At 48.0% G+C, this 24,521-nt stretch overlaps 1 protein-coding gene and 1 pseudogene across 1 annotated transcript; both read left to right on the forward strand.

Annotated features, from left to right (window-relative positions):
- The first annotated feature begins 1,863 nt into the window (after positions 1-1,863).
- On the forward strand, positions 1,864-23,817 carry LOC116372475 (histone H3-like). Its single transcript, XM_031821280.1, has 2 exons — positions 1,864-2,262; positions 23,401-23,817. The coding sequence occupies exons 1-2, from the start codon at positions 1,864-1,866 to the stop codon at positions 23,815-23,817; spliced, it is 816 nt and encodes a 271-aa protein (XP_031677140.1).
- LOC116372483 (histone H2B-like) lies at positions 19,679-20,053 on the forward strand (annotated as a pseudogene).
- Positions 23,818-24,521: the final 704 nt, after the last annotated feature.

Genomic DNA, 24,521 nt, shown 5'->3' on the forward strand with positions numbered 1-24,521 from the left:
TGGTCCAGACCAAGGGCACCGGTGCCTCCGGCTCCTTCAAGCTCAACAAGAAGGCCGTCGAGGCAAAGAAGCCCGCCAAGAAAGCCGCAGCCCCCAAAGCTAAGAAGGTGGCCGCCAAGAAGCCCGCCGCCGCCAAGAAGCCCAAGAAGGTAGCAGCCAAGAAGGCCGTGGCCGCAAAGAAGTCCCCCAAGAAGGCCAAGAAGCCCGCTACACCCAAAAAGGCCGCCAAGAGCCCAAAGAAGGTGAAGAAGCCCGCCGCAGCGGCCAAGAAAGCGGCCAAGAGCCCCAAGAAGGCTACCAAGGCAGTGAAGCCCAAAGCCGCCAAGCCCAAGGCAGCCAAGGCCAAGAAGGCAGCCCCCAAGAAGAAGTAAACCTATTCCAAACAGTGTTCTTTCTACTCGACACATGTTGTTACCACAAAAGGCTCTTTTAAGAGCCACCCACCTCTTTCCATAAAAGCGCATGTCATTCCATGTACGTCCTACCTACCTACCTACCTGTGGTGCAAAAGATATGAAATGAATGACTTACGCACCACATGTTCGAGTGGCTAAATGGCTTTACATTTGTCACTCAAGAGTGCAGCACCCTCACCAGTCAACATTGGTGTGATATGTGTTAGAATTCGCATGTCACATTGATCCTGATAATAAGAGGAATACATACTATAGTGTGTTGGACAGCAGCCATTTGTATTATGAGCCACTCTCGAATTGATTGATACATGTTTCAGTGATTTGAGTTGTCACTTTGGCGCTCCCGCCAATGAGAAAAAGTAACAAAAGTCGGAGGGAAACAGTGTAGCCTAGCCCTTGTCACTCTGCTGCCTGCGGGCGGGCGGGCTTAGGGCTGACTGTCTGTCTCTCCCTCACTCCAATTGGATAAGGGCACACCGGTCCAGTGGCCAATCGATGCCTCTTGTGGCGAGGTATAAGTAAGGCTCTCGAGGTGGCCAGCGCCTCATTGAGACTTTCTGTGACATACTGAAGCTACCAATATGAGCGGAAGAGGCAAAACCGGAGGCAAGGCCAGGGCGAAGGCAAAGACACGTTCATCCCGTGCCGGGCTCCAGTTCCCCGTGGGCCGTGTGCACAGGCTGCTGCGCAAAGGCAACTACGCCGAGCGTGTGGGCGCTGGCGCACCAGTCTACCTGGCCGCAGTGCTCGAGTACCTGACTGCTGAGATCCTGGAGTTGGCCGGAAACGCTGCCCGTGACAACAAGAAGACTCGTATCATCCCCCGTCACCTGCAGCTGGCAGTCCGTAACGACGAGGAGCTGAACAAACTGCTTGGCGGCGTGACCATCGCTCAGGGTGGTGTTCTGCCCAACATCCAGGCAGTGCTGCTCCCCAAGAAGACTGAGAAGGCCGTCAAAGCCAAGTAAAATCGCTGGTGCGGCTGCAACTTGACTACTCAACACCCAAAGGCTCTTTTAAGAGCCAACCACCTAGCTCAGCAAAAGCGCAAAGTGTCCTTTGTATGCCTGGCCAACTATTTGGCGCGTTTGTTAGATACACACATAAACACGGCACAGTATCAAGTGCCCACATGAGGCCTAAAATGAAGAATAACAAGTACTAGGCTAGAATGAGAGAGCATTATTGCGCGTAAAGTGTAACGTTGCTTGCGGCCCTAACAAAAGACCCAAGCACGCCTCGGCGAGGGAGGGGGTTGCATTTTGGGGCGGCACGGAGAGGCCGAGCCTCCCGTCCAATGGGCGGCGGAGGAGGCCTCCGCAACGGGCCAATCAGGGCGGTGCGGAGATGGTGACCAATCAGCAGACGCCGCTGCCGGCTTTATAAACTTCACATAGGCATTTGGAGGCTATACTCCGACTGTGAAAGAAGGAAGCTAGCTAGCGCCATGGCCAGAACCAAGCAAACCGCTCGCAAATCCACCGGTGGCAAAGCACCCAGGAAGCAGCTCGCCACCAAGGCTGCGCGCAAGAGCGCCCCGGGCACCGGCGGCGTGAAGAAGCCTCACCGTTACAGGCCCGGCACCGTGGCTCTTAGAGAGATCCGTCGTTACCAGAAGTCCACTGAGCTGCTGATCCGCAAACTGCCTTTCCAGCGCCTGGTGCGAGAAATTGCCCAGGACTTTAAGACCGACCTGCGCTTCCAGAGTTCCGCAGTGATGGCCCTGCAGGAAGCAAGCGAGGCTTACCTTGTCGGCCTGTTCGAGGACACCAACCTGTGCGCCATCCACGCCAAGAGGGTGACCATCATGCCCAAGGACATCCAGCTGGCCCGTCGTATTCGCGGAGAGCGCGCATAAACGATGACCTGATCTCAAATCAAATCCAAATCAAATCAAATCAAATCAAATTTATTCGTCACATACACATGGTTAGCAGATGTTAATGCGAGTGTAGCGAAATGCTTGTGCTTCTAGTTCCAACAATGCAGTAATAACGAACAAGTAATCTAACTAACAATTCCAAAAAAACCTACTGTCTTATACACAGTGTAAGGGGATAAAGAATATGTACATAAGGATATATGAATGAGTGATGGTACAGAGCAGCATAGGCAAGATACAGTAGATGATATCGAGTACAGTATATACATATGAGATGAGTATGTAAACCAAGTGGCATAGTTAAAGTGGCTAGTGATACATGTATTACATAAGGATGCAGTCGATGATATAGAGTACAGTATCTACGTATGCATATGAGATGAATAATGTAGGGTAAGTAACATTATATAAGGTAGCATTGTTTAAAGTGGCTAGTGATATATTTACATCATTTCCCATCAATTCCCATGATTAAAGTGGCTGGAGTAGAGTCAGTGGCATTGACAGTGTGTTGGCAGTAGCCACTCAATGTTAGTGGTGGCTGTTTAACAGTCTGATGGCCTTGAGATAGAAGCTGTTTTTCAGTCTCTCGGTCCCAGCTTTGATGCACCTGTACTGACCTCGCCTTCTGGATGACAGCGGGGTGAACAGGCAGTGGCTCGGGTGGTTGATGTCCTTGATGATCTTTATGGCCTTCCTGTAGCATCGGGTGGTGTAGGTGTCCTGGAGGGCAGGTAGTTTGCCCCCGGTGATGCGTTGTGCAGACCTCACTACCCTCTGGAGAGCCTTACGGTTGAGGGCGGTGCAGTTGCCATACCAGGCGGTGATACAGCCCGCCAGGATGCTCTCGATTGTGCATCTGTAGAAGTTTGTGAGTGCTTTTGGTGACAAGCCGAATTTCTTCAGCCTCCTGAGGTTGAAGAGGCGCTGCTGCGCCTTCTTCACGATGCTGTCTGTGTGAGTGGACCAATTCAGTTTGTCTGTGATGTGTATGCCGAGGAACTTAAAACTTGCTACCCTCTCCACTACTGTTCCATCGATGTGGATGGGGGGGTGTTCCCTCTGCTGTTTCCTGAAGTCCACAATCATCTCCTTAGTTTTGTTGACGTTGAGTGTGAGGTTATTTTCCTGACACCACACTCCGAGGGCCCTCACCTCCTCCCTGTAGGCCGTCTCGTCGTTGTTGGTAATCAAGCCTACCACTGTTGTACCACTGTTGTGTCGTCCGCAAACTTGATGATTGAGTTTAAGAGCCACCTCCATATTTCAGTCAAAAAGGCACAATTGTTCCATTTGTACACGCCCCTTTCCCACAGTGTTCCCTGCTCTCGAGTCCCTACAGACCGTGGTTCGATTCCAGGCTGTATCACCACCGGCCGTGATTGTAAATAAGAGTTTGTTCTTAACTGACTTGAGTCGTTTCAATAACGCTCTCTATATGTGATTAGATGTATGCCTAGAGTAGAAGAGGGGAAAAATACAGTAGCAGTAATGAGTGATAGTAATGATATAGGGCAAAAAGTGGCGAAAATGGTCACTATGTAGCTAAGAACAACTGACTTTGAAAGGTTGAGAGGGGTTGAGAGGGGAAAAGTTTTACCGTGGAGCACGGAGGCCATCTAGTGGTTAAACGCGGGTACTGTCAGCGTGTGAGCACGTCATAGTTGCTCCCTATTGGTATTTGATCTTCAGGCCAGTGTTTCCCAAACTCGGTCCTCGGGTCCCCAAGTGGGGTACGTTGTGTTTTTTCGAATCCAATTGCTCTTGGAATGTAACATGCTAGAGTATGTCTTTTCCTTTGTGAAAATGGCCATTCAATCATTTCTGGGCCATGTGACATTCCTCGATGGCCCAAAAAATCCATGTTTTGATCCGATCATTACAACGTTAGCTGTGTGCACCCCATAATTCATGCGACTGACTAAGCTATTGAAAGTCAAATGATATATCTCTGTCCAGCGCAAGTGAAAGGTGGTCGAAAAAAAGTGGTACCAACGTTTTGGTTGAAGGTACAGGAAATGTTGTAGGCCACCCAATTAGACGTGATATTATTAAGTCGCCCTTTTGTGCTTGTTTGTGTGAGTGCATAGGTAAGTTGTTTCGATATGGTGGAATAAATGGAGAAATGAAAGGAATGTATTTAGTGGGATGAATTCAGTGTGCGATTGAATATTCCAATGCCATACCCATTGTTAGTCCTTTAGACTAGACCCGAGATCCCTTAAGAGAATGAAGAGAAAAGGTATCAGGACGGCAGGAATCAATAGATGTAATCATCAAGGGCTTGCAAAAGAGCTGTTACGAAACAGGACACAAGCAGCCGGGATGATTGCCCTATTAGTAGTTGACCAATTACAAAATAGCAATCAGCAATGCGGGCAGGTACGTGTTGATTGCTGTATTGGCTTCGTAAATAGGCTTCATAAGGAACTAAATGGCTCAGCACATGACACCTTCACAGTGGAGAATATTTGATACTACTGACTTCCGTTGAGTCGAGTCGTGTGTCCTTGACGTGATTTGAAGTCGACTTCTGATGTGGGATTTAGTTCATTTTTAAAAGCAGATTTGCTGAGGAATCGAAATGATAAGACAAAGTAAAGGCCCTAAATACAGGCTGCCAGTTAAATGCAGCAATGACACGGCTAAAGTGTGTAATTGCCGGACCAAAGAGCAGGAATTGTCTGCTGTTGCATCTTCACTCATGAGACAGGTAATAGCGGAGCTCCGTGGTGCTGAAAAGGACAGCGCCCCTGGCCATTTGCCAAAGCCTATTTCCCGTTGGAGGGATTCTTGACATGCTATAGGCACAGTTCAGTACACCCCTCATCCAACAGACAGACCCCCTCCTGTAATTGGTCCCAGAATCATCCACTTGATTCCCGACCACCAACCGATTCTCGGGGTGCATTGGTGTAAAATGTGGTCGTCGAGATAAAGTTCTATAGGCTACATGGGGTAATGGCATCTGGAGCTTTTTTTTGGAGCTACCTACACCAGTAGGAGAGCTTACAGATAAAGAGTGCACTAGGCTAGAGAGAAAAGTAGCATTCCGTTTTTCATAAAGTAGGTCAATGTAACTTACCCTCTTTTGATACTTGAGAAACATACATTCACATGATGTCCAAATCTGCAGGAGACAAACCAGCAGAAAATCAGCAGGTGAACAAAAGGGTTAAGTGAATATGATTTAAGAGCAGTCAAATGAAGTAATAGTGACATAGATTGTAAGAACTGAAATCTACCATGTGAACATTGCATTGTGGCTTTAGAAGAGCATGTATTTGTAGATGAATGACAGATTAGGTTTGGTGACAAAGTAACTGTATAATTTGAGGTACTCTACATGAGCATGTGTTTGCCTATTTGATGATCTGTTGGTAGTTAATGTTTGATTTTGACCACGTACTTGTTGTGACAATTGCTTCCGGTTGAGGGAGAAATGCTCTGTGTGGCCATTGTGAGTGGCACTTCTGATCCAGCAGGTGGTGTTAAGATCCCTCCCTATGTGGCTTGAATGATGAGCCAGTGTTGGCTAAATGACTTGTGGTCCAGTGGGTGGCGGTGAAATGCCTCCCTATCTATATGACTTGACCTATTCCTTTGACATTGTTCACTTGGAGATGATTCCGGTCTTCTTCGTGTCCTCTTCATGAGCACTTCTGCATGTCTTCCTTCCTGTCTTGCCATGTGTGTTTTTGTTAGATATCACTGGGCACATTCCTAACGTGGAGGTCGTTTGCATAGCTCATGTCATGTGGATATATAAAGTATTGTATTTTAAGGTATGTTAGTCTACGGACTGTCTGACATGGCTCGTCCATATATTGATGTATTCCAATTCCATTTGGGTGTATTGTGTGGAATGTTGGAACATGGTTCGATCTTACTTGTTAGACTTGACTGTGCTGTTGGAGCTAGTAACACAAGCATTTCTGCTAAACAGGTGTATGTATATCTCTCTAGTCACCCCCAAAACCAAATCTTTCTTTGGCCGCCTCTCCTTCCTTCCAGTTCTCTGCTGCCAATGACTGGAAGGAAGTAGAAAAATCTGTGAAACTGGAAACACTTATCTCCCTCACTAGCTTTAAGCACCAACTGTCAGAGCAGCTCACAGATTACTGCACCTGTACATAGCCCACCTATAATTTAGGCCAAACAACTACCTCTTTCCCTACTGTATTTAATGAATGAATTAATTTAGCTCCTTTGCACCCCATTATTTTTATTGCTACTTTGGACATTTCTTCCATTTGCAAATCTACCATTCCAGTGTTTGACTTGCTATATTGTATTTACTTTGCCACCATGGCCTTTTTTTGACCTTTACCTCCCTTATCTCACCTCATTTGCTCACATGGTATATAGACTTGTTTATACTGTATTATTGACTGTATGTTTGTTTTACTCCATGTGTAAGTCTGTGTCGTTGTATGTGTCAAACTGCTTTGCTTTATCTTGGCTAGGTCGCAATTGTAAATGAGAAGTTGTTCTCAACTTGCCTACCTGGTTAAATAAAGGTGAAATAAAAAATAAAATAAAAAAATGTGTCTATTTGATTAGGATTAGGACTTTTCCTCTATGTGTCGCACTTCCATTTCCACTGTCATTTATGCTGCAGGCTAATTACTACCAATGTCATTGTGGTCCAAGTTCAACTCCTAGCCTATAGGGTGTGGTAACAGGCCCTCTGTTATTTGTTGTTGTACTCTGCATGTGAAGTATCTGCACTGTAGCCTATAGAGGAACTAAGCCCTTGATAATAGGGGAACGCAAGCAGTTGAAGGGAACAAGTGGCAGAGTCTAACCTGCTGTTGAACACAAACTCCCAGTCCTATGATGTTGCTCTGTGAAGGAGGTTAGCTTTTCAGCATTCAATTCATGGCAGCCTTCTTCTCCCTGGTTGATTTGTGAATGTGAGTGATTCGAGAATGTTTGGCTTTGGTATCCAAGGTGTTTGAGATTGTTGAGGACCAGTGTTCCGAGGGGCTGACTGTGACATCATAAAGCGGAATGTAGTTAGTGTGCTGTTTGAGGGATTCCAATTCAGTCCGTTGCGGCCTTCCAGGCAGCGCAGTTGTGCTTCAAGTGTGCTCTCTGTGTGATGACTTGTTGTGCGCCTACACGGACGGAGTACAGCTACGAACGGAGGTGACATTTGGGGTAAGCCTAAGCCTTTTCGTAACCTTAACCTATTTCTTCTAACTTGCTATGCTTTGTGCTTTGATGACACTAGCTGCATCCCAGCTAGTTGAACGCTTGTCAGTCGTTCTCGGCAGCCACTAAGTACAGGTAAGAGACAATTATGGCAACAATAAGTTGTAAGATGAAACCTAGTCACATCTGAGATGTGAATCAACTGCACCGATTGATAAATCGCCAGTATGTGTCCTTGGGCCTCATTTGTCCCCTTTGAAATGACCTGTTGAGATCATTCGATGCAACATCTGAGGCTATCTGGCCTATAAAGGATCCACCTCATACCACTATTTCCATAATATAAGGCTATGTTATTGGTTTTTGAAAAAAGTACCATACAATATTTGCACATCCCTATCACCTCTGTACGCATAGGAAAACGATCCCTTTATTGTGTGTGTGTGTTGGGTGGGTGTCTGAGGAATGTTTTACAGCGTTTCAGCTTGCAGAGGTGTCACCACCCTTCCCATGGCCACCTGGATCCTGTCTTGGGAAGAAAAAGAAGAATGATGTTATTACATGGCCTTAAAGAGCTACATGACTGCTGAGGTGACATTACGGACCCCTTAGGATTTGTGGCGTTCCTTGTGTATTTGTTTCCCGTATATGTTCCACTTCGTTTCTCCTTTGTACTTGTGACACTATTTGAGGTTTTAACGCCTATCTCTATTAGGTGTGACTGGCAACTGCAGTGGGTTGAATCCTACTAGTTCAGTGTTTCCCAACTCCAGGCAGGGGTAGAGTAGCCATTTTTGTTGTAGCGCTGGAGAGGCACAGCTGATTGAAAGAGTTGAATCAGGTGCAACAACAACAACAACAACAACAACAACAACAAGAACAACACCAATCAATGTGAAGAGTGGGACACAGATTAGTAGTGGATCCCCCAGTTGTCACAGTTGGGCCTTGTGTTCAACATAGCTCAGTATTTGAGTGTGTTTCCCGCGCATGTAAGTAGCTTTCATTTCTTCTTCCTCCATAGACATCATACATCTTCTCCAAGGTGGCATAGCAGTTCAGACGTCTTTTGTCCTCGTCTTGTCGTGTCCTGTATATATATATATATTTACAACTTTTTCACATACATTTTATTTTTATTTTCCATCAACTCATCTTCTAAACACTCTCCTGCAACCCGCCTCACCAATGTATATTTATAAAAAAGTATTATTTACCTCAGATCTGTAATCCTCCAAGAAGCTAGCCAGAAACTCCAGGAGGCTGGCCTGAAACTAGCCAGAAGCTAATCCAGAAGCTAGTTCAGAAGCTAGTTGGCTCCTTTACTGGCAAGTCGTTGGTGTTCAGCTAACCACGGTTTGTGGTCATCGGCTATCCTTTGGCTCGAAAGTCTATCGCCAGTTCTGTACGGCGCAGCGCGGCTCGGAGCGGAGCATACCGGACCAATTTTTCTCTCCATGTCCCTGGATTTCGACTGCTCTCTGGACATTCATGCCCGGATCTCACAGCTAGCTAGCTGCTATCCGTGTGACTATCGGCCTTCGTCGATTCCGGAGCAAACATCAATTGTTCCGGAGCTAGCAAGCTCCGTCAATCACTCCTGAGTTCCATCAATCGCACCTGGGCTGCAGTCGCCTATCCGGACCCGTTTTGCTGCCTTCGCGGAGCCCCACCGGGCCTTCACAACTGGACTGCCGACGTTATCTACCCGAAGGAGTTATTCGGCTGGCTCCTCCGTCGCGACGTTACCTGAACGCCCATCTGCGGCCTGCTAACCGTTAGCTGTCTTACCGGCTGCTATCTGAATAGACAATCGGACAATTTTTTTATTTTTTTATTTTTTATTATTATTATTATGTTTTCTTCTTGGGCCTCTATAACTATATCTATTGTTTTTATTTTTGTTGTTGTTGTGTGATTTGGATTGATCCCCTCTACCACACGGAACCCCACTAATCTACTGACGGAGCGCAGGAGGTGGCTAACAACAGACCTCCATCCTATGCTAGCTTGCTACCGATGCCCTGGCTAGCTGTCTAAATCACCAACCAACCTCTCCACTCACCGGACCCTTTTGATCACTCGACTAAGCATGCCTCTCCTTAATGTCAATATGTCTTGTCCATTTCTGTTCTGGTTAGTGTTTATTGGCTTATTTCACTGTAGAGCCTCTAGTCCTGCTCACTATACCTTATCCAACCTATTAGTTCCACCACCCACACATGCAATGACATCTCCTGGTTTCAACGATGTTTCTAGAGACAATATCTCTCTCTTCATCACTCAATACCTAGGTTTACCTCCACTGTATTCACATCCTACCATACATTTGTCTGTACATTATACCTTGATGCTATTTTATCGCCCCCAGAAACCTCCTTTTACTCTATGTTCCAGACGTTCTAGACGACCAATTCTCATAGCTTTTAGCCGTACCCTTATTCTACTCCTCCTATGTTCCTCTGGCGATGTAGAGGTGAATCCAGGCCCTGCAGTGCCTAGCTCCACTCCTATTCCCCAGGCGCTCTCTTTTGACGACTTCTGTAACCGTAATAGCCTTGGTTTCATGCATGTTAACATTAGAAGCCTCCTCCCTAAGTTTGTTCTATTCACTGCTTTAGCACACTCTGCCAACCCGGATGTTCTAGCTGTGTCTGAATCCTGGCTTAGGAAGACCACCAAAAACTCAGACATTTTAATTCCAAACTACAACATTTTCAGACAAGATAGAACTGCCAAAGGGGGCGGTGTTGCAATCTACTGCAAAGATAGCCTGCAGAGTTCTGTCCTACTATCCAGGTCTGTACCCAAACAATTTGAACTTCTACTTTTAAAAATCCACCTCTCTAAAAACAAGTCTCTCACCGTTGCCGCCTGCTATAGACCACCCTCTGCCCCCAGCTGTGCTCTGGACACCATATGTGAACTGATTGCCCCCCATCTATCTTCAGAGTTCGTGCTGCTAGGCGACCTAAACTGGAACATGCTTAACACCCCAGCCATCCTACAATCTAAACTTGATGCCCTCAATCTCACACAAATAATCAATGAACCTACCAGGTACCTCCCCAAAACCTTAAACACGGGCACCCTCATAGATATCATCCTAACCAACTTCCCCTCTAAATACACCTCTGCTGTCTTCAACCAAGATCTCAGCGATCACTGCCTCATTGCCTGCATCCGTAATGGGTCAGCGGTCAAACGACCTCCACTCATCATTGTAAAACGCTCCCTGAAACACTTCTGCGAGCAGGCCTTTCTAATCGACCTGGCCGGGGTATCCTGGAAGGATATTGATCTCATCCCGTCAGTAGAGGATGCCTGGATATTTTTTAAAAATGCCTTCCTAACCATCTTAAATAAACATGCCCCATTTAAGAAATTTAGAACCAGGAACAGATATAGCCCTTGGTTCTCCCCAGACCTGACTGCCCTTAACCAACACAAAAACATCCTATGGCGTTCTGCATTAGCATCGAACAGCCCCCGTGATATGCAGCTGTTCAGGGAAGCTAGAAATCATTATACACAGGCAGTTAGAAAAGCCAAGGCTAGCTTTTTCAAGCAGAAATTTGCTTCCTGCAACACTAACTCAAAAAAGTTCTGGGACACTGTAAAGTCCATGGAGAATAAGAACACCTCCTCCCAGCTGCCCACTGCACTGAAGATAGGAAACACTGTCACCACTGATAAATCCACCATAATTGAGAATTTCAATAAGCATTTTTCTACCGCTGGCCATGCTTTCCACCTGGCTACTCCTACCCCGGACAACAGCACTGCACCCCCAACAGCAACTCGCCCAAGCCTTCCCCATTTCTCCTTCTCCCAAATCCATTCAGCTGATGTTCTGAAAGAGCTGCAAAATCTGGACCCCTACAAATCAGCCGGGCTAGACAATCTGGACCCTTTCTTTCTAAAATTATCTGCCGAAATTGTTGCCACCCCTATTACTAGCCTGTTCAACCTCTCTTTCGTGTCGTCTGAGATTCCCAAAGATTGGAAAGCAGCTGCGGTCATCCCCCTCTTCAAAGGGGGGGACACTCTTGACCCAAACTGCTACAGACCTATATCTATCCTACCGTGCCTTTCTAAGGTCTTCGAAAGCCAAGTCAACAAACAGATTACCGACCATTTCGAATCTCACCATACCTTCTCTGCTATGCAATCCGGTTTCAGAGCTGGTCATGGGTGCACCTCAGCCACGCTCAAGGTCCTAAACGATATCTTAACCGCCATCGATAAGAAACATTACTGTGCAGCCGTATTCATTGATCTGGCCAAGGCTTTCGACTCTGTCAATCACCATATCCTCATCGGCAGACTCGACAGCCTTGGTTTCTCAAATGATTGCCTCGCCTGGTTCACCAACTACTTCTCTGATAGAGTTCAGTGTGTCAAATCGGAGGGTCTGCTGTCCGGACCTCTGTCAGTCTCTATGGGGGTGCCACAGGGTTCAATTCTTGGACCGACTCTCTTCTCTGTATACATCAATGAGGTCGCTCTTGCTGCTGGTGAGTCCCTGATCCACCTCTACGCAGACGACACCATTCTGTATACTTCCGGCCCTTCTTTGGACACTGTGTTAACAACCCTCCAGGCAAGCTTCAATGCCATACAACTCTCCTTCCGTGGCCTCCAATTGCTCTTAAATACAAGTAAAACTAAATGCATGCTCTTCAACCGATCGCTACCTGCACCTACCCGCCTGTCCAACATCACTACTCTGGACGGCTCTGACTTAGAATACGTGGACAACTACAAATACTTAGGTGTCTGGTTAGACTGTAAACTCTCCTTCCAGACCCATATCAAACATCTCCAATCCAAAGTTAAATCTAGAATTGGCTTCCTATTTCGCAACAAAGCATCCTTCACTCATGCTGCCAAACATACCCTTGTAAAACTGACCATCCTACCAATCCTCGACTTTGGCGATGTCATTTACAAAATAGCCTCCAATACCCTACTCAGCAAATTGGATGCAGTCTATCACAGTGCAATCCGTTTTATCACCAAAGCCCCATATACTACCCACCATTGCGACCTGTACGCTCTCGTTGGCTGGCCCTCGCTTCATACTCGTCGCCAAACCCACTGGCTCCATGTCATCTACAAGACCCTGCTAGGTAAAGTCCCCCCTTATCTCAGCTCGCTGGTCACCATAGCATCTCCCACCTGTAGCACACGCTCCAGCAGGTATATCTCTCTAGTCACCCCCAAAACCAATTCTTTCTTTGGCCGCCTCTCCTTCCAGTTCTCTGCTGCCAATGACTGGAACGAACTACAAAAATCTCTGAAACTGGAAACACTTATCTCCCTCACTAGCTTTAAGCACCAACTGTCAGAGCAGCTCACAGATTACTGCACCTGTACATAGCCCACCTATAATTTAGCCCAAACAACTACCTCTTTCCCAACTGTATTTAATTTTAATTTATTTATTTATTTTGCTCCTTTGCACCCCATTCTTTTTTATTTCTACTTTGCACATTCTTCCATTGCAAAACTACCATTCCAGTATTTTACTTGCTATATTGTATTTACTTTGCCATCATGGCCTTTTTTGCCTTTACCTCCCTTCTCACCTCATTTGCTCACATTGTATATAGACTTGTTTATACTGCATTATTGACTGTATGTTTGTTTTTACTCCATGTGTAACTCTGTGTCGTTTTATCTGTCGAACTGCTTTGCTTTATCTTGGCCAGGTCGCAATTGTAAATGAGAACTTGTTCTCAACTTGCCTACCTGGTTAAATAAAGGTAAAATAAAAAATAAAAAATAAAAAATTGTGTGTGTGTGTTGGGTGGGTGTCTGAGGAATGTTTTACAGCGTTTCAGCTTGCAGAGGTGTCACCACCCTTCCCATGGCCACCTGGATCCTGTCTTGGGAAGAAAAAGAAGAATGATGTTATTACATGGCCTTAAAGAGCTACATGACTGCTGAGGTGACATTACGGACCCCTTAGGATTTGTGGCGTTCCTTGTGTATTTGTTTCCCGTATATGTTCCACTTCGTTTCCCCTTTGTACTTGTGACACTATTTGAGGTTTTAACGCCTATCTCTATTAGGTGTGACTGGCAACTGCAGTGGGTTGAATCCTACTAGTTCAGTGTTTCCCAACTCCAGGCAGGGGTAGAGTAGCCATTTTTGTTGTAGCGCTGGAGAGGCACAGCTGATTGAAAGAGTTGAATCAGGTGCAACAACAACAACAAGAACAACACCAATCAATGTGAAGAGTGGGACACAGATTAGTAGTGGATCCCCCAGTTGTCACAGTTGGGCCTTGTGTTCAACATAGCTCAGTATTTGAGTGTGTTTCCCGCGCATGTAAGTAGCTTTCATTTCTTCTTCCTCCATAGACATCATACATCTTCTCCAAGGTGGCATAGCAGTTCAGACGTCTTTTGTCCTCGTCTTGTCGTGTCCTGTATATATATATATATTTACAACTTTTTCACATACATTTTATTTTTATTTTCCATCAACTCATCTTCTAAACACTCTCCTGCAACCCGCCTCACCAATGTATATTTATAAAAAAGTATTATTTACCTCAGATCTGTAATCCTCCAAGAAGCTAGCCAGAAACTCCAGGAGGCTGGCCTGAAACTAGCCAGAAGCTAATCCAGAAGCTAGTTCAGAAGCTAGTTGGCTCCTTTACTGGCAAGTCGTTGGTGTTCAGCTAACCACGGTTTGTGGTCATCGGCTATCCTTTGGCTCGAAAGTCTATCGCCAGTTCTGTACGGCGCAGCGCGGCTCGGAGCGGAGCATACCGGACCAATTTTTCTCTCCATGTCCCTGGATTTCGACTGCTCTCTGGACATTCATGCCCGGATCTCACAGCTAGCTAGCTGCTATCCGTGTGACTATCGGCCTTCGTCGATTCCGGAGCAAACATCAATTGTTCCGGAGCTAGCAAGCTCCGTCAATCACTCCTGAGTTCCATCAATCGCACCTGGGCTGCAGTCGCCTATCCGGACCCGTTTTGCTGCCTTCGCGGAGCCCCACCGGGCCTTCACAACTGGACTGCCGACGTTATCTACCCGAAGGAGTTATTCGGCTGGCTCCTCCGTCGCGACGTTACCTGAACGCCCATCTGCGGCCTGCTAACCGTTAGCTGTCTTACCGGCTGCTATCTGAATAGACAATCGGACAATTTTTTTATTTTTTTTATTTTTTATTATTATTATTATTATGTTTTCTTCTTGGGCCTCTATAACTATATCTATTGTTTTTATTTTTGTTGTTGTTGTGTGATTTGGATTGATCCCCTCTACCACACGGAACCCCACTAATCTACTGACGGAGCGCAGGAGGTGGCTAACAACAGACCTCCATCCTATGCTAGCTTGCTACCGATGCCCTGGCTAGCTGTCTAAATCACCAACCAACCTCTCCACTCACCGGACCCTTTTGATCACTCGACTAAGCATGCCTCTCCTTAATGTCAATATGTCTTGTCCATTTCTGTTCTGGTTAGTGTTTATTGGCTTATTTCACTGTAGAGCCTCTAGTCCTGCTCACTATACCTTATCCAACCTATTAGTTCCACCACCCACACATGCAATGACATCTCCTGGTTTCAACGATGTTTCTAGAGACAATATCTCTCTCTTCATCACTCAATACCTAGGTTTACCTCCACTGTATTCACATCCTACCATACATTTGTCTGTACATTATACCTTGATGCTATTTTATCGCCCCCAGAAACCTCCTTTTACTCTATGTTCCAGACGTTCTAGACGACCAATTCTCATAGCTTTTAGCCGTACCCTTATTCTACTCCTCCTATGTTCCTCTGGCGATGTAGAGGTGAATCCAGGCCCTGCAGTGCCTAGCTCCACTCCTATTCCCCAGGCGCTCTCTTTTGACGACTTCTGTAACCGTAATAGCCTTGGTTTCATGCATGTTAACATTAGAAGCCTCCTCCCTAAGTTTGTTCTATTCACTGCTTTAGCACACTCTGCCAACCCGGATGTTCTAGCTGTGTCTGAATCCTGGCTTAGGAAGACCACCAAAAACTCAGACATTTTAATTCCAAACTACAACATTTTCAGACAAGATAGAACTGCCAAAGGGGGCGGTGTTGCAATCTACTGCAAAGATAGCCTGCAGAGTTCTGTCCTACTATCCAGGTCTGTACCCAAACAATTTGAACTTCTACTTTTAAAAATCCACCTCTCTAAAAACAAGTCTCTCACCGTTGCCGCCTGCTATAGACCACCCTCTGCCCCCAGCTGTGCTCTGGACACCATATGTGAACTGATTGCCCCCCATCTATCTTCAGAGTTCGTGCTGCTAGGCGACCTAAACTGGAACATGCTTAACACCCCAGCCATCCTACAATCTAAACTTGATGCCCTCAACCTCACACAAATAATCAATGAACCTACCAGGTACCTCCCCAAAACCTTAAACACGGGCACCCTCATAGATATCATCCTAACCAACTTCCCCTCTAAATACACCTCTGCTGTCTTCAACCAAGATCTCAGCGATCACTGCCTCATTGCCTGCATCCGTAATGGGTCAGCGGTCAAACGACCTCCACTCATCACTGTAAAACGCTCCCTGAAACACTTCTGCGAGCAGGCCTTTCTAATCGACCTGGCCGGGGTATCCTGGAAGGATATTGATCTCATCCCGTCAGTAGAGGATGCCTGGATATTTTTTAAAAATGCCTTCCTAACCATCTTAAATAAACATGCCCCATTTAAGAAATTTAGAACCAGGAACAGATATAGCCCTTGGTTCTCCCCAGACCTGACTGCCCTTAACCAACACAAAAACATCCTATGGCGTTCTGCATTAGCATCGAACAGCCCCCGTGATATGCAGCTGTTCAGGGAAGCTAGAAATCATTATACACAGGCAGTTAGAAAAGCCAAGGCTAGCTTTTTCAAGCAGAAATTTGCTTCCTGCAACACTAACTCAAAAAAGTTCTGGGACACTGTAAAGTCCATGGAGAATAAGAACACCTCCTCCCAGCTGCCCACTGCACTGAAGATAGGAAACACTGTCACCACTGATAAATCCACCATAATTGAGAATTTCAATAAGCATTTTTCTACGGCTGGCCATGCTTTCCACCTGGCTACTCCTACCCCGGACAACAGCACTGCACCCCCAACAGCAACTCGCCCAAGCCTTCCCCATTTCTCCTTCTCCCAAATCCATTCAGCTGATGTTCTGAAAGAGCTGCAAAATCTGGACCCCTACAAATCAGCCGGGCTAGACAATCTGGACCCTTTCTTTCTAAAATGATCTGCCGAAATTGTTGCCACCCCTATTACTAGCCTGTTCAAACTCTCTTTCGTGTCGTCTGAGATTCCCAAAGATTGGAAAGCAGCTGCGGTCATCCCCCTCTTCAAAGGGGGGGACACTCTTGACCCAAACTGCTACAGACCTATATCTATCCTACTGTGCCTTTCTAAGGTCTTCGAAAGCCAAGTCAACAAACAGATTACCGACCATTTCGAATCTCACCATACCTTCTCTGCTATGCAATCCGGTTTCAGAGCTGGTCATGGGTGCACCTCAGCCACGCTCAAGGTCCTAAACGATATCTTAACCGCCATCGATAAGAAACATTACTGTGCAGCCGTATTCATTGATCTGGTCAAGGCTTTCGACTCTGTCAATCACCATATCCTCATCGGCAGACTCGACAGCCTTGGTTTCTCAAATGATTGCCTCGCCTGGTTCACCAACTACTTCTCTGATAGAGTTCAGTGTGTCAAATCGGAGGGTCTGCTGTCCGGACCTCTGGCAGTCTCTATGGGGGTGCCACAGGACTCTCTTCTCTGTATACATCAATGAGGTCGCTCTTGCTGCTGGTGAGTCCCTGATCCACCTCTACGCAGACGACACCATTCTGTATACTTCCGGCCCTTCTTTGGACACTGTGTTAACAACCCTCCAGGCAAGCTTCAATGCCATACAACTCTCCTTCCGTGGCCTCCAATTGCTCTTAAATACAAGTAAAACTAAATGCATGCTCTTCAACCGATCGCTACCTGCACCTACCCGCCTGTCCAACATCACTACTCTGGACGGCTCTGACTTAGAATACGTGGACAACTACAAATACTTAGGTGTCTGGTTAGACTGTAAACTCTCCTTCCAGACCCATATCAAACATCTCCAATCCAAAGTTAAATCTAGAATTGGCTTCCTATTTCGCAACAAAGCATCCTTCACTCATGCTGCCAAACATACCCTTGTAAAACTGACCATCCTACCAATCCTCGACTTTGGCGATGTCATTTACAAAATAGCCTCCAATACCCTACTCAACAAATTGGATGCAGTCTATCACAGTGCAATCCGTTTTATCACCAAAGCCCCATATACTACCCACCATTGCGACCTGTACGCTCTCGTTGGCTGGCCCTCGCTTCATACTCGTCGCCAAACCCACTGGCTCCATGTCATCTACAAGACCCTGCTAGGTAAAGTCCCCCCTTATCTCAGCTCGCTGGTCACCATAGCATCTCCCACCTGTAGCACACGCTCCAGCAGGTATATCTCTCTAGTCACCCCCAAAACCAATTCTTTCTTTGGCCGCCTCTCCTTCCAGTTCTCTGCTGCCAATGACTGGAATGAACTACAAAAATCTCTGAAACTGGAAACACTTATCTCCCTCACTAGCTTTAAGCACCAACTGTCAGAGCAGCTCACAGATTACTGCACCTGTACATAGCCCACCTATAATTTAGCCCAAACAACTACCTCTTTCCCAACTGTATTTAATTTTAATTTATTTATTTATTTTGCTCCTTTGCACCCCATTATTTTTTATTTCTACTTTGCACATTCTTCCATTGCAAAACTACCATTCCAGTATTTTACTTGCTATATTGTATTTACTTTGCCATCATGGCCTTTTTTGCCTTTACCTCCCTTCTCACCTCATTTGCTCACATTGTATATAGACTTGTTTATACTGCATTATTGACTGTATGTTTGTTTTTACTCCATGTGTAACTCTGTGTCGTTTTATCTGTCGAACTGCTTTGCTTTATCTTGGCCAGGTCGCAATTGTAAATGAGAACTTGTTCTCAACTTGCCTACCTGGTTAAATAAAGGTAAAATAAATAAATAAAAAATAATTCCCTAGAACGAACGCCCTCCCCTTTGCAGCAGAGGCCAGGCAAAAGCGCGCGCTTTCTGTTCCACTGGCTTCAATCAGGTCCACCAAACGCAGATAATAAGAGCACCAAGCCCCAAAAATTGCGTCATTCATTCACTTGAACTCAGCTAGCGAACACACGATGTCTGGAAGAGGTAAAGGCGGCAAGGGACTCGGAAAAGGAGGCGCCAAGCGTCACCGTAAGGTTCTCCGCGATAACATCCAGGGAATCACCAAGCCCGCCATTCGCCGTCTGGCTCGCCGTGGCGGCGTGAAGCGTATCTCCGGCCTGATCTACGAGGAGACCCGCGGTGTCCTGAAGGTGTTCCTTGAGAACGTGATCCGTGACGCCGTCACCTACACCGAGCACGCCAAGAGGAAGACCGTTACGGCCATGGACGTGGTCTACGCTCTGAAACGCCAGGGACGCACCCTGTACGGTTTCGGCGGTTAAACGCACTCTTTTCGGAACGTCAACATCCCGACTTGAACCCAAAGGCTCTTTTAAGAGCCACCCACATCCGCTTCAAAAGGGCCAAATCCATTGTAGGAAACCATGAGCCACTCTTGAGTGGACAGGGAGGGAGTGTTAAATGACAGGAGGCTATGTTCAGTACAGTCGTATTAAACCACGAGCCACTCTGAGTGGACGGGGAGGGAGTGTTCATGACAGGAGGCTATGTTCAGTGCAGGCTTTGCGTACAGTCGTATTACGAGACACCTGAAATAAAGGCACCACGCCTGGGAAATCCCCACCAAGTCCAAAAAGGGGTGCCTTATGTCTGGCCATTGCATGGATCTTTTTTTGAAACACACCATTCCCCACCAGTGACAGAGCATAGGCTATGGAATAAGGGGGGGGGGGGGACAGGTCTTTGTTAGGGAAGCAAGCCTCTGAGTGGAAGGCTCTTATGCGCGCTCAGCTCCACTGGGCAAATGGCAGGGGCGCCTATGAGAAAGCAGGGGTGTGTCCACGGCCGGCGAATTAGCTTAGCTTCGTCTTCAGACGGAAAGGGCTCTCCACCCCCTCATTCGTTTGTGAGAAGCAACGAGACATCAGCATCATGCCCGAGCCAGCTCATGCCCGAGCCAGCAAAGTCCGCGCCCAAGAAGGGCTCCAAGAAAGCCGTCACCAAGACCGCAGGGAAAGGCGGCAAGAAACGCCGAAAGTTGAGGAAGGAGAGCTACGCCATTTAAGTGTACAAAGTCCTGAAGCAGGTCCACCCCGATACCGGCATCTCCTCCAAGGCCATGGGAATCATGAACTCGTTCGTGAACGACATCTTCGAGCGTATCGCCGGAGAGTCGTCTCGCCTGGCCCACTACAACAAGCGTTCCACCATCACCTCCAGGGAGATCCAGACCGCAGTGCGCCTGCTGCTCCCCGGAGAGCTGGCCAAGCACGCAGTGTCCGAGGGCACCAAGGCCGTGACCAAGTACACCAGCTCCAAATAAACAGCGCACTTGGAGTGCTGTAGTAACCCAAAGGCTCTTTTAAGAGCCACCCACCCTGTCAGTGAAAAAAGCAAATCCATGTGTGTGTGTGTGTTTGTGTGTGGAGGACATGTGTCCAATTGTGGGGAGGGGGGGGGATAAAGGATGCTGACATGAACAGGGTAGGAATGTGTGAGGGGGGGGGGGGGGGGGAGGAGGAGGAGAAGAAGAGCCTCCAAATCTCTCTCTCTCTCTCTCGGCCTATATCAGGGCGAACAAGCACATGGGGCGCCAGCCTCCATAGCGCCGGCCGCACAGCCAGACACCAAGACCCACAGACACAAAGACGGGCACGAGTCACGCTGCGGAGTCAAGCGAGGAAGGACTGCGAGAGAGAAGGGCACAAAAGCCTATCTCGGCCTGTTCACAGACAGACGAGCTGAGTGAGCTCAACTACTTTGGCCCTCACCTCATCTGCTTTTGAAAGAGACACACAGAGAGAGAGACCACCTAGCAGAGGAAAAAACACACACTGTGCACAAAGAGCAGGCTCCAAATCCAACTAAAGGACTAATAAAACATCACACACAGTGTATTATTTCCTGTGCCTCCTGGACACATGACGAATACAAGGTGAAACTAGTCTCAGCCAGGCCTCACAAGTGCATGTGTTTTAAGGTCCCCAAAAGAGCTCTCCTTTAAAACACCAAGGAGCACATCAGGGGACGCCAAACCATTTGATTCCCTTGCCAGACATCTCGGCTCACTCCACAATCAATGGTGCTCGCAATCGGATGCACTTTTAGGCCATTTAGGAGACAAATAGCACAGGAAAAGCAGTGCGCACCGCTCCACCCGACAGTCGAACGGTGAGGTTTTGAGCGAGTCGCAGCAAAATGCACGGGGCTTCTGCAGCCCACATGACTTTATTCTGAACGGACACAAGTCTGCTCGCTGGGCCGTTCGCTTTTGGGCCAAAAACACGGCTCCGTCGGTGACTTTTGGCCCGATATTGGCGACCAGAAAACACAAGTGAAAGAGCATTTGGCCAGCCCGGAAAAGCCGAGCTGGGTGGCTTGAGTCTACATGGTTCTCATGTCGCGTTTAAGGCCAGCCCCCTGCACGGTGTAGAGCTTCAATAGCGCAGAGCAGCGTCTACAGCAAAGTACTCCTCCTCACAGACTACCGTAGTGTTGTAAGTGTGTGTGTTTACCAGACCAAACGACAGACATGGCAGAAGTCGCACCAGCACCCGCCGCCGCCGCGCCGGCCAAGGCACCCAAGAAGAAGGCAGCAGCCAAGCCCAAGAAAGCGGGACCCAGCGTAGGCGAGCTCATCGTCAAGGCGGTGTCCGCCTCCAAGGAGAGGAGCGGCGTTTCTGGCCGCGCTCAAGAAGTCTCTGGCGGCAGGCGGCTACGACGTGGAGAAGAACAACTCCCGTGTCAAGATCGCCGTCAAGAGCCTCGTCACCAAGGGCACCCTGGTCCAGACCAAGGGCACCGGTGCCTCCGGCTCCTTCAAGCTCAACAAGAAGGCCGTCGAGGCAAAGAAGCCCGCCAAGAAAGCCGCAGCCCCCAAAGCTAAGAAGGTGGCCGCCAAGAAGCCCGCCGCCGCCAAGAAGCCCAAGAAGGTAGCAGCCAAGAAGGCCGTGGCCGCAAAGAAGTCCCCCAAGAAGGCCAAGATGCCCGCTACACCCAAAAAGGCCGCCAAGAGCCCAAAGAAGGTGAAGAAGCCCGCCGCAGCGGCCAAGAAAGCGGCCAAGAGCCCCAAGAAGGCTACCAAGGCAGTGAAGCCCAAAGGCGCCAAGCCCAAGCCAGCCAAGGCCAAGAAGGCAGCCTCCAAGAAGAAGTAAACCTATTCCAAACAGTGTTCTTTCTACTCGACACATGTTGTTACCACAAAAGGCTCTTTTAAGAGCCACCCACCTCTTTCCATAAAAGCGCATGTCATTCCATGTACGTCCTACCTACCTACCTACCTACCTACCTACCTACCTACCTACCTGTGGTGCAAAAGATATGAAATGAATGACTTTTACGCACCACATGTTCGAGTGGCTAAATGGCTTTACATTTGTCACTCAAGAGTGCAGCACCCTCACCAGTCAACATTGGTGTGATATGTGTTAGAATTCGCATGTCACATTGATCCTGATAATAAGAGGAATACATACTATAGTGTGTTGGACAGAAGCCATTTGTATTATGAGCCACTCTCGAATTGATTGATACATGTTTCAGTGATTTGAGTTGTCACTTTGGCGCTCCCGCCAATGAGAAAAAGTAACAAAAGTCGGAGGGAAACAGAGTAGCCTAGCCCTTGTCACTCTGCTGCCTGCGGGCGGGCGGGCGGGCTTAGGGCTGACTGTCTGTCTCTCCCTCACTCCAATTGGATAAGGGCACACCGGTCCAGTGGCCAATCGATGCCTCTTGTGGCGAGGTATAAGTAAGGCTCTCGAGGTGGCCAGCGCCTCATTGAGACTTTCTGTGACATACTGAAGCTACCAATATGAGCGGAAGAGGCAAAACCGGAGGCAAGGCCAGGGCGAAGGCAAAGACACGTTCATCCCGTGCCGGGCTCCAGTTCCCCGTGGGCCGTGTGCACAGGCTGCTGCGCAAAGGCAACTACGCCGAGCGTGTGGGCGCTGGCGCACCAGTCTACCTGGCCGCAGTGCTCGAGTACCTGACTGCTGAGATCCTGGAGTTGGCCGGAAACGCTGCCCGTGACAACAAGAAGACTCGTATCATCCCCCGTCACCTGCAGCTGGCAGTCCGTAACGACGAGGAGCTGAACAAACTGCTTGGCGGCGTGACCATCGCTCAGGGTGGTGTTCTGCCCAACATCCAGGCAGTGCTGCTCCCCAAGAAGACTGAGAAGGCCGTCAAAGCCAAGTAAAATCGCTGGTGCGGCTGCAACTTGACTACTCAACCCCCAAAGGCTCTTTTAAGAGCCAACCACCTAGCTCAGCAAAATCGCAAAGTGTCCTTTGTATGCCTGGCCAACTATTTGGCGCGTTTGTTAGATACACACATAAACACGGCACAGTATCAAGTGCCCACATGAGGCCTAAAATGAAGAATAACAAGTACTAGGCTAGAATGAGAGAGCATTATTGCGCGTAAAGTGTAACGTTGCTCGCGGCCCTAACAAAAGACCCAAGCGCGCCTCGGCGAGGGAGGGGGTTGCATTTTGGGGCGGCACGGAGAGGCCGAGCCTCCCGTCCAATGGGCGGCGGAGGAGGCCTCCGCAACGGGCCAATCAGGGCGGTGCGGAGATGGTGACCAATCAGCAGACGCCGCTGCCGGCTTTATAAACTTCACATAGGCATTTGGAGGCTATACTCCGACTGTGAAAGAAGGAAGCTAGCTAGCGCCATGGCCAGAACCAAGCAAACCGCTCGCAAATCCACCGGTGGCAAAGCACCCAGGAAGCAGCTCGCCACCAAGGCTGCGCGCAAGAGCGCCCCGGCCACCGGCGGCGTGAAGAAGCCTCACCGTTACAGGCCCGGCACCGTGGCTCTTAGAGAGATCCGTCGTTACCAGAAGTCCACTGAGCTGCTGATCCGCAAACTGCCTTTCCAGCGCCTGGTGCGAGAAATTGCCCAGGACTTTAAGACCGACCTGCGCTTCCAGAGTTCCGCAGTGATGGCCCTGCAGGAAGCAAGCGAGGCTTACCTGGTCGGCCTGTTCGAGGACACCAACCTGTGCGCCATCCACGCCAAGAGGGTGACCATCATGCCCAAGGACATCCAGCTGGCCCGTCGTATTCGCGGAGAGCGCGCATAAACGATGACCTGATCTCCAAAATCCCCCAAAGGCTCTTTTAAGAGCCACCTCCATTTTTCAGTCAAAAAGGCACAATTGTTCCATTTGTACACGCCCCTTTCCCACAGTTTTCCCTGCTCTCGAGTCCCTACAGACCGTGGTTCGATTCCAGGCTGTATCACCACCGGCCGTGATTGTAAATAAGAGTTTGTTCTTAACTGACTTGAGTCGTTTCAATAACGCTCTCTATATGTGATTAGATGTATGCCTAGAGTAGAAGAGGGGAAAATATAGTAGCAGTAATGAGTGATAGTAATGATAAAGGGCAAAAAGTGGCGAAAATGGTCACTATGTAGCTAAGAACAACTGACTTTGAAAGTCCCATGTTGCAGTGCCGCTGATGAGAGGGGAAAAGTTTTACCGTGGAGCACGGAGGCCATCTAGTGGTTAAACGCGGGTACTGTCAGCGTGTGAGCACGTCATAGTTGCTCCCTATTGGTATTTGATCTTCAGGCCAGTGTTTCCCAAACTCGGTCCTCGGGTCCCCAAGTGGGGTACGTTGTGTTTTTTCGAATCCAATTGCTCTTGGAATGTAACATGCTAGAGTATGTCTTTTCCTTTGTGAAAATGGCCATTCAATCATTTCTGGGCCATGTGACATTCCTCGATGGTCCCAAAAAATCCATGTTTTGATCCGATCATTACAACGTTAGCTGTGTGCACCC

Source organism: Oncorhynchus kisutch, unplaced genomic scaffold, assembly GCF_002021735.2.
Source record: "Oncorhynchus kisutch isolate 150728-3 unplaced genomic scaffold, Okis_V2 scaffold3955, whole genome shotgun sequence".
NCBI classification, from domain to species: domain Eukaryota; kingdom Metazoa; phylum Chordata; class Actinopteri; order Salmoniformes; family Salmonidae; genus Oncorhynchus; species Oncorhynchus kisutch.

Coding starts and splice junctions, on each gene's coding strand:
- LOC116372475 (XM_031821280.1), top strand. CDS start 1,864: ATGGCCAGAACCAAGCAAACCGCTCGCAAATCCACCGGTGGCAAAGCA. Junction 2,263..23,400: donor TGGCCCGTCGTATTCGCGGA/GAGCGCGCATAA, acceptor AGGAAGCTAGCT/AGCGCCATGGCCAGAACCAA.